The 10703-nt window shown below is 41.7% G+C and overlaps 1 protein-coding gene across 2 annotated transcripts; it reads left to right on the top strand.

Moving 5' to 3' along the window:
• The first annotated feature begins 257 nt into the window (after positions 1 to 257).
• Positions 258 to 2725, top strand: HMGB2 (high mobility group box 2). 2 transcript variants are annotated; one of them, XM_065878556.1, is made up of 5 exons: positions 258 to 428; positions 754 to 928; positions 1153 to 1298; positions 1387 to 1561; positions 2176 to 2725. In XM_065878556.1, the coding sequence occupies exons 2-5, from the start codon at positions 779 to 781 to the stop codon at positions 2335 to 2337; spliced, it is 633 nt and encodes a 210-aa protein (XP_065734628.1). In that variant the 5' UTR covers positions 258 to 428; positions 754 to 778; the 3' UTR covers positions 2338 to 2725. The 2 variants fall into 2 exon arrangements, with proteins under 2 accessions (XP_065734628.1, XP_065734629.1); XM_065878557.1 differs by having other exon boundaries at positions 299 to 411.
• The last annotated feature ends 7978 nt before the right edge of the window (positions 2726 to 10703 follow it).

Here is a 10703-nt window from a genome sequence, read left to right as displayed (position 1 = left end):
GCGCCAGGCCCGCCATTTTTCAAACCCTCTTCCGGCCGCCAATCAGGATCGAGCAGCACATTCCTCTCCTGACCGGTTCTAACGGGTCTAGGAGTTAACTACCCGGGCGACCCACCGAACCTGCTAGGCTGCGGCCGGGGGGACGAGCCTGGCGACACACCGGCCATTCGGAAGCCGCCGTGGCGAGGGGGCGGGGCCTCTCCGAGTTTGAATAATCCCTAGGGCCAATAGGAGCGGCGGGGGGTGTGGCCTGTGTCCCGGCTCGTCAAGTTGCCGTGGCGCGGAGAAGTCTGCAAAACAAGAGACGGAGGATTGCGTTAGCGACATACCACTTCACGCCGGAGCCGCGGGTAGGAGCGTCGCGGTCGGACTCGGCCGCTGCGCGGTACTCTGAGGAAAAGCTACCGCCAGGCAAGAGCCGGACCCGGGCCTGGGGTGCGTGGCCGGCCGGCCCCCTTGCCTCACGGCCGGCCCGGGCGCCTGCGGCTCTCGGGGCTCGCCCCGCGGGCGAGATCCGGGTGCTGGCCGGGCAGGCCGGACTGCGGAGGCGGGAAGCTCGTCCGGGCCCGTCTCTGGAGTGTTTTGGACGCGGGGCGCGAGGCGGCAGCTCGGAGCAGGGCTCGCGGCGTGGAAGCCGGGGGCTTTCCTGTCAGGAAGGGCCGGGCGGGGGTGGCGGGCCCGGGGGGTGGGGGGCGGCGGCGTTTGGGCGGGAAGGCGCCTCGCCCGCTAGCGCCCGCCGCGCTCTCCCGCCAGGTGGACGCGCCGCCGCAGCAGCATCATGGGGAAGGGCGACCCCAACAAGCCGCGGGGCAAGATGTCCTCGTACGCCTTCTTCGTGCAGACCTGCCGGGAGGAGCACAAGAAGAAACACCCCGACTCCTCGGTCAACTTCGCCGAGTTCTCCAAGAAATGTTCCGAGAGATGGAAGGTGAGAGCGAGGGTCCTCACGCGGGCAGGTGGCCGTGACATTGAACTTGTCTCCGCCGCCGACTGGCCCCAGTGTTCTATTCAGAGTCAGAGGCACAGGACTTCGGGGTGCTGGTGTATTTTAAGACGACGGAGGCAAATGTGGCCCTGAAGAGAACCCTGCCTTTTCGGGGACGGATGTCGGTTTACAGTATTGCGTTTTCACTGATGCTTTCATGCCCACAGACCATGTCTGCCAAGGAAAAATCCAAGTTTGAAGATATGGCAAAAAGTGACAAAGCTCGCTATGACAGGGAGATGAAGAATTACGTTCCTCCCAAGGGTGACAAGAAGGGAAAGAAAAAAGATCCCAATGCGCCTAAAAGGCCTCCGTAAGTTTTTTTTGTTTTCTTTTCAGTCAGCTGAATGGCCCCCATGATTTTTCATTCAGGTCATTACAGCTCTGTTCCTTCCTTTCAGATCTGCCTTCTTCCTGTTTTGCTCCGAACATCGCCCAAAGATCAAGAGCGAGCACCCTGGCTTATCCATTGGCGATACTGCCAAAAAATTGGGGGAAATGTGGTCTGAGCAGTCAGCCAAAGACAAACAACCCTATGAACAGAAAGCAGCTAAGCTAAAGGAGAAGTATGAAAAGGTGTGTTGTCTGCATTTTTGGGTGGCAAGGTTGAAATCTGGTAGCCAGTTTCTAAATGAGCGTGTTAGAAGTAGGTGTAAGCTGTATGTTAATAGGTATAAGCTGTAGTCAGTTTTCCCTGACTAGCAAGTGGGGAACCTTCCGTAGGTCAGTGTTAATGGTTGTCAGCTTTGCTTTGAAAAGGTCTAATGAGAGTTGTACACTTAAGGAGTATAAGCTAATTGGAACCTCCTTTCTTTGGACTGCAACCGGTGTTTGTAGCCCTGGGAGGTTGCTGCATTCAAATGTATTTGTGGTAAAATGCATCTCTTAGTTGAGAATGGAGGGTTAAATGTTTCATGTAGGTGTATCTAAAATGTGAGGTCGGGGGACAGGCTATGTGCCGCTAACAGATGACGGGAGTGAAAGTACTGACAGACATCAATCTGATACACCCCCATTATTTTACATCATTAGCTTTCGAAGGCCTGGAGGGAACAAATGATCTCAAAACCAAGTTTTTAGACGGTCATCGGGGTTATTGGCCAATAATCTTAGATTGTTTACAACTTAGTGGTTTTCATGGTTGAGTAATGACACCGGATGACGATTTTATTTTTTTGACAATATCTCAGGATATTGCCGCATACCGTGCCAAGGGCAAGAGTGAAGCGGGAAAGAAGGGCCCTGGCAGGCCAACAGGCTCCAAGAAGAAGAATGAGCCAGAAGATGAGGAGGAAGAGGAAGAGGAGGAAGAGGATGAAGATGAGGAGGAAGAGGAGGAAGATGAGGAATGAATGGCCATCCTGTAACGATGCGTGTGCAGTGTGCGTGTGTGCTCAGGCAGTGGTTTTGCTAAGAATGTGAATTCAAGAGCAGCTCAATATTAGCTTCAGTATAAAAACTGTACAGTTGTTTGTATAGCTGATAAGATTCTTTGTAGAGAAAATACTTTTTTAAAAATGCAGGTTGTAGCTTTTTGAGGGGCTACTACATACAGTTAGAATTTAAAGCTTCTGATGAATGTTTCTGAATATTTAATGGTTTCTTTAACTTTTTGACTTGTGTATGGTAGCACAGCAAACTCATAGAAATTAGTCTCAATAGTGAATTTTGGGTTTTCTAGAATGAGAATGTTGCATTGTTTTTTTTAAAAAAGTTTTTGTAATAAAATTATGTATATTATTTCATTTGTCTTTGTCGTATATGCTCAATTAGCTTTTGCTTTCAAAGTCATGGTCTGGAACCATGTCAACTTTTTTTTGTTTTTCTGCCTAATAGTTCTCAGACATGGTTGATTTAGTATAATGTTTGTTTAAAAGTCAAACATGCCCATATTATTCATATTTACAAAGTGTTCTTTAAAAACCAGCAGTGGAATTTAATGAACTTTAAAAATTTATGCAGTTTTATAAAATGAGCAAGGTTTGTTCTCGACATTTATGTTCATTTGTTAGCTAACTTGTCCCATTTTTTTTTAGCTGACATTTTATTTTGAGAGAAACTTTCTTTTTTAGTACGAGGCAGAGGAGCTCATACAGTGAATCCATACCTAAAAACACATAAACTTTTAAAAACAATAGGAACAGGGTTGATAATGATCTAGTTTGGGGTAGAATACCAGAGTGAATTTTGAGTTAAATCTTAAAAATCATTGTGGTCTTAAGCCTAGAATTCTCAGTAACTAACCCAAGAAAGCTTTTGAGATGGTGGTTGTGATTTTGCATGACTGTAGTTAGGCGAGATTTTACTAGGATATTTATTTACAGGTGAAAGCAGTTACTAGGAAATGCTCATTTGAGGAAGCAGTTGCTTGCATTGGAATTTAGATAACTATTGTAAATAGTTATCAAGTTATTAGTGAAAGTTAGCCATCTGTTGTCTGAGAGATTATAGAAGAAACCTATTTGTTGAGAGTTTCATAGTTAAACCTGACAATCTTGGTTACCTATCAAGTATTAAAAATAGGAGCCAAAATTCTTATTACCCAACCATGGGAGCCTTGGTTGTCCATCTTATGCCATATTTGGAATTATTTCTGACACAGGAAATACTAACCAAACTTGTTAAATGGAAGGTAAGGTATTAGCATAATTCCCAGAGCAGATGGACTGAAGTAGAATCTTCAGACCTCTTAGAGATTGCCCTCCATTAATATCACAGTTGTTGTTTTGGGGCTTTTGCTGATCGTTAAAATGAAAACTAGTTTTATGTATTTAAAAAATATTTCCTGGTGTTAGGTGACTTAATGCTAAAAAATTGGGGGTAAGGTGTTTTAGAGACACGCCTAGGTCTGGATCCCAGTTCCCCAGCTCTACCAAATGCTAGCTGTATGGACTTTACCTCTGGGCTTATTTCTCTATCTGTGTAGGGTGTCAGTACCTACTTCACAGTGTTTTAATGATTAAATGAGAATGTTAAGTATTTACAACAGTACTTAATGCATAGGAAAGATACTAAATAGGAGTTTTAAAAATTGAAATAGAGTCTGTTTCTTAAGGATTTCTATATCTATAAATTAGACCCATGAAGCAGACCTATCTGGTTCCTTGTCACCTTTTTGGGAGTTTTTGTGTTTGCTTTCATTCTGTTCTTTAAATGAAATATAGTTTAAATGTCTAAGAGTGACTCATTCTTTTAAAATCAAGAGTTGTTCCATAATCTCAGCATTTGAGATGAGTCCTCATATTTGATATTTTCTCTAAGTGTGGATCAAAATTTAAAATACCCTTGTTTTCAGGACTAAATGACCTCAAGGAGTGGTTATGTTGGAAAGCTCTGAAACAGGCGTAAGAATCAGGTTCTATCCCAGGCCAGCCAGTACTTGGGGATGTGTTTATGAAAACCGCCTGCCCCCCCTTTTCTTTTTAAAAATAAGTCATATCTTGATGGCATAAAATGTAAAAGGGCTACATAGTGGGTAGTTTACAACCTTGATTTCCAACTACCAGGTTCTCCCAGGAGGCAACTCCAGTAATGTAATAATTCACCCTTCAAGAGAGACTGAAGCACAACAGTCATATGTGCATATGTATCAATGTTGCACAAAAGGAAGCTTATTATATATGTTGTTCTGCCCCTTAATTCTCATCATTTTAGATTCTTAGCACAACAGAGCTGCCACATTTCACTTAAATAGCCATCTGCATAGTAGCCCATTGAATAGATCACAGTGTAACCAGTTCCTTAAAGATACTTACGGTTGTGGGTTTTTTGCTTTAAGAACAACATTGCCATGAATATCCTTGTATGATTTCAAAAAATTCAAAAGTTTGTGCATTTAAAATGGTGCTAATTATAATAGTTAAAACCTGTACTTGGTATATGGCAGAACCTGCTTGCTCTCAGAAGTTTTACTGATGTGTGCTGCAGAGCAATGAATGTCTGTTTCCTCATCTCAGCATCATTATCATTCTCAAACTTCATAATCTTTGCTATTCTGACATAAAAAATGGTTTCTCCTATTATGAATTCAGCATATTTTTATGTTAAAGAGCCATTAGTGTTTCCCGTGGTCTTCTGATTGGTCTTATTAGTAATTTGTGGGAAATAAGGAAAATGACCCTTTGTGACCTACATTGTAAATATTTTTTTCTATGTTGTCTTTTGACTTTAGGATGCTTGTCTTCATGCAAAGATTTGTTTTTATGGAGGCAAATTTATTCCCTAGTGGCCTTGGGAGGCCTTTCCCACTCAAAGATGATAAAAATTGTCTTTGCTTTCTTACTACTTAATTAAATCTTTGATCCTTCTGGAATTTATTTTGGTGCAAGAACTGAAGTAGGGTCTCAAGTTTCTTTCCAGATGGTAGCCACTACTTTTGGTCGTTTAATCTATAAAAGCTGTGTTAGAAGATCCTGAGGTTCCCTTATGTAACTTGCAAACTTGCTCAGTATGGGACAGTATGCCTTTTTGTGTTTTGCTCTTTAACAGCATCATTTACTGTAAGTACTAAACCATAAGTTTGTCTTAGCCAAACACAGCCTTATCTTAAAGCTGACTTTCTATTACTATGTATGCCACTAAAAATGTTTACAAAGCAGTAATGATTTTATTTCTTGGGGAATAGCAAGAAGAAAGCTAAAGGGCCTGTTTTGCCGATGCATAAGATCCAGTCCTTTTAAAAATAAAACATCTCTCTCTAGAAATAAGCCATTTTTGTACACCTCGTGCCAGAAAGAGTAACTATTCTATAAACATTTGTAAACATAAATGCCCAGGATAGAGGGCAGCCATTGTTTAGCTCAGTCCTGTTGCTGGATGGAAATGTGGGTCTGGGATTCCCAAATCTCCCAAATTTTCAAGTGGAACCAGAATTCTAGATATTTAAAAAATGTGAAATCTGAATTGTAAATATTGGCAATGAATTCAAATGTCAGGCTCAAAGAAAACTTGTCTGTAGGTAAGATTCTGTCAGGGGTCACCAGTTTGCCACTTCTATAAATTAGTGTAGGTAAATGTAGGATTATTAATAACATTTACTTGAGTTAGGGCTGTTGGTAAAAGTTTAAGTACAGGCCTCCCCGCTAAGCATTATTTTCCTAGTTGTCTAGAAACGCTTCTCGCCCTGATTGGAAACTCATCTAACTTCTTAACCTGTTGTAAAGGTAAATATAGACACTGTCTCTGAGGTCTTAATGGAAGACCTTTGTTCTTCAGGACTTAGCGCAGACCTCTCTTAGCCTCATCCTGGGAGTTAACATGTCTATAGAATAGTGGCTCAGGAGCACGATTAGTGTCATATTAAAAGGAAAAAACCAAAACTTTTAAGCAGTATGTAGTATCAAATTTCAGAACTGGTCCAGTCTCCTTTCTTCAGGAAGACATAGCAGTCAACGAGGACAGTGCCCTAGGGCAGTAAGTAAAGAGAAAGCAAAATTGTAATTCATAGATTCATGTGTTACTCTTTGATTCTCTACGTTTTTGCAATAAAGGTGAGATGGCTTATACAAAGAACAAACTATACAAAATACATACAAAAGGAAAAACGAAGTTATGAAAGAAATTAAGAGTGAGCTGATGAGTTTACACTGGGAATCAGATCAGTTTGAATAGGGCTGTTTCTTACCAGTTTGGTAACGTCAGACCTCATGTGTAACCTTTCAGTTTCCTCAGGTGTTAAAATCAGAATTTTTTTTTGAGCATTAAATGAGACAATACATCTAAGACATCCTAGTGGCAAGAAATAGTGAATAATAAATATTAGCTAAAAGTATGCATAACAATATGTATGTGTTAATAATATACTTGCTCTTAACAGTTTAGGTGGAGAGGAAAACTAGTTATGTGGAAAGTACAATAGACATTCCTCCCACAGGGCTCTGGGGATACTGAGTACTGGAGTTATGTCCTTGACTCCAATACTAAATTTGGGAATTTGGACAAGTTATTTAACCTTTTTTTAATTGAAGTATAGTTGATTCACAGTATTGTGTTAATTTCAGGTGTGTAGCAGAGTGATTCAGTTTTTTTGCAGATCATACTCCATTATAGGTTATTACAAGAAATTGGGTATAATATGTGCTATACAGTAAATCCTTGTTGCTTATCTATTTTTACGTCTAGGAGTTTGTTAATCCCATACCCCTAATTTGTCTCCTCTCCCCTCTTCCCTTTCTTGTCTGGTAACTATAAGTTAACCTCTTATTCAATCACATTTTATCCACGTATATTTGATCACATATAAATGTGTGACTTACTGTATGTTTTAGTTGCTTTTGATTTTACAAAACGTATTTGTTGAATGAAGTCTTCTGGGAATTGCCCTTTTCACTCAACACTACCCTACTGGCTTGTTTTTAACTGGTTCATTCACATTCACTGCCTTGTAACATTCCGTCATGTGATAATACCACAAATGATTCACTCTCCTGTTGATGGGTCATTAGGTTGTTCCTGGAGCTTTTGCTGTTATAAATGATAGTGCTATAAAAATTGCTGTACACGTCTCCTGGTGTTCAAGTGCAGCCCCCTCCAGTGACCTGCCCTGTCAGTTCCAGCTGTCTCTGCAGCCTCTTCAGCTCGGCCGAATCACCAGGGTTTGAGCTCCACTTTCCTGTACCGTGGAGGGAAAAGTTCTCCAGGCAGGCAGACATGCTGAACCGGGGCTCACCCTGTGTGCTTCCTTTCTCTCAAGTTATCACAGTCTGCTTTGCCTGTCACCCAATTCCTGAAAACAGCTGCTGCATATATTTTGTCCTGTTTTATAGCTGTTTAGGACAGCAGCATTCTGTTTAGGACAGTAACAATTACTATGCTATGGCCAGATGAGGAAGTCTATTCATCTCTATTTTCTACTGAAAGTTTTAGTTTTGTTTTGGGCATTTAATCATTAAGACAGCTGGAGTTTTATTTGCTCATATCAAAAGCCCAAGAGAAATTTCGTTTAAACATAAAGAATGTTCTATCTTAGACATTCTTCCAGATGCACTTAGTTCTATCCAAGGGTTAAATTATAAATTCGACCACTGAAAACTACGTTCTACACATTGAACGGTGTGAGGTAGAGATAACAACTTACTCTCTTATGGATAACCATTTCACCCCCAGTGTATAAGCTTAACTTATGAGCTTAAATTCTTCACTTGGAAAGTGGAGGTAATGATATCTCACATATGAAACAGGTACACACACACATAGCCTTTATAGAGGGTCTGCAGTGTAGCTGTCTTAGTTCTGATTAAAGACCGACTTTAAGACTTTGAAACCAGGTAACAATAGCTACCATTTATATTACCCTAATTATATGCTGGAAACTATTCTAAGCACTGCATGTATGTTAACCCATACAAGCCTAATAAAAATCCTATAAAACAGGACTATTATTTCTCCCCCTTTTACAAATGGGGAAACTGAGGCATAGAGAAGCATCAATAACTTGCCAGGGTCACACAGGTAATTTGTAATCGAATAGGGATTCGAATGCAGACAAGTGCACCATACTATACTATTCAGATGAGCAGATTGTAATATCATTCTGTTATGAAAATTAAGGCACCCTTATGCCACCTCTGCTCAGACGCGGGCCCAAGGCCTGATCCACTTACAAAACCAAAACCCACCAACCACAGTTATGGGCATTTCAAACTTTTTTTTTTTTTTAATAAGTTTTTTTTTGCGGGGTGGCTTCCCTGGTGGCACAGTGGTTGAGAATCTGCCTGCTAATGCAGGGGACACGGGTTCGTGCCCTGGTCTGGGAGGATCCCACATGCCGTGGAGCAACTAGGTCCGTGAGCCACAACTACTGAGCCTGTGCGTCTGGAGCCTGTGCTCCGCAAGAGAGGCCACAATAGTGAGGCCCGCACACCGCGATGAAGAGTGGCCCCCGCTTGCCACAACTAGAGAAAGCCCTCGCACAGAAACGAAGACCCAACACAGCCAAAAGTAAAATAACTTTTTTTTTAAAAAACTGGTTTTTTTTTTTGGGCCGCACCGCACAGCATGTGGGATCTTAGTTCCCCAACAAGGGATCGAACCCACACCCCCTGCATTGGAAGCGCAGAGCCTTAACCACTGGACCGCTGGGGAAGTCCTCAAAATCTTAAAAAGGAGATTGGCAAAGGAATTATCGAATTTAGTTTAGAAACAGCCCTTCTGTTAATCTCTACTCCCAGGGACAGTGGTCCCCCCAAAATCATTCTGACTTTTGTCCATTTTTTGGCAACAGATTCTAATGAATAATATGCATTCTCATAGTGCTCGGTACTTCTAAAAGTGCTTTCTCGTGGATTAGTATTCACATACCCAATTACTGGCCTATTAGCCCTCTGGCTCAGGTCAGGTACTTGTCACGTCCTCCACTGAATCTTAAGTGGCTTTTTCCCCCCAACTACAGTCTGTCCAGAAATGATGAAACATATTCCCAGATCCCTGTGAAAGGCTATCCCTTAGGAGATAAATGAGCCCCATTCACTTCAGGCTGGTGTTCTGTCACTTCTCCACGTTTCTCAGGCACAGCAGCTGAGAAACGAAACCATGACAACAGCCGAGCTTCCCAGACCAACATGGCCCCTCTCTGGAAAGCTGGCAGCCATAGTACCTTCTCCTGAGATGTCGTGGGTTGTGCTACAAGGTCCTACAGCCCGGTTCTCACTTCATGTTGGTAGGCTTCCCTTCTTTCTACTCACTTGATCTATCAGGTTGTAAAGAATTTTGACTTAAATTTTTGCTTTCAAAGGGCAATGATATAGTAGAATACACTGCCAAGGAAAATATACGTTGCTGGGTTGTTTTTCGTAATTGGTGATTTTTTGTTTGTTTTTTTGTTTTTGCGGTACGCAGGCCTCTCACTGTTGTGGCCTCTCCCGTTGCGGAGCACAGGCTCCGGACGCGCAGGCTCAGCGGCCATGGCTCACGGGCCCAGCCGCTCCGCGGCATGTGGGATCCTCCCGGACCGGGGCACGAACCCGTGTGCCCTGCCTCGGCAGGCGGACTCTCAACCACTGCGCCACCAGGGAAGCCCTGGTAAGTGCTTTTCTATACATAGGCAACCAGGGGCAAAAATAAGCCTTTATGTTTCCTTCTTAGATAAGTAAGCTCTGAGTATTCTAAACACGCTCTAAGCAGAACTCTAACCAACACTCGAGCACATACTCAACATATAACTGTGGTCTATGATATTTTAACTATTAGTGTATCTTGTAAACAATAAAATCAAGTAATTATTTCAAACATGTGGTGTTTAGATACAGAAATGATTGCAAGTACTAAAAAACCCATGGATTAAAATACAGTATTTTATTTTTTTCTCACCTAAAAAACAAGCAACCCAGAATTAAGATATACATAAACTTCTCAAATTTATCCCTAATAAAATTTTGAATATTTATACAATTTCTACAGAAACATACAGTGTATCAAAATCTGCATAAATCAAATTTATAAAATGTGTAGAAATGCATAGTGATATTATCAACTTACAAAGCAAGGATACGGGAATTATTTCCAAAGCAGCCCACAGTAGAAAAGTCATTATGGCAGCAGCTTCTGATGTGTTTTCGTGTTTGGTAAGGTTTCTGATTTCAATATATAGAATCATTCTTTATAGAGTATCTTAACGAATTGCACAAAATACCCATTTAAAATTTACACGCACAGTTTATGTGCCACCTTTCTTAGGCCTATGCATAGTTAACAAGGTTATAATCTATTCAACAAAGAAAAT

The sequence above is a fragment of the Phocoena phocoena genome, chromosome 6, assembly GCF_963924675.1.
Source record: "Phocoena phocoena chromosome 6, mPhoPho1.1, whole genome shotgun sequence".
NCBI lineage: Eukaryota > Metazoa > Chordata > Mammalia > Artiodactyla > Phocoenidae > Phocoena > Phocoena phocoena.
The sequence above is the reverse complement of the archived record's forward strand: the minus strand, read 5'-3'. Positions and strand labels throughout refer to the sequence as shown.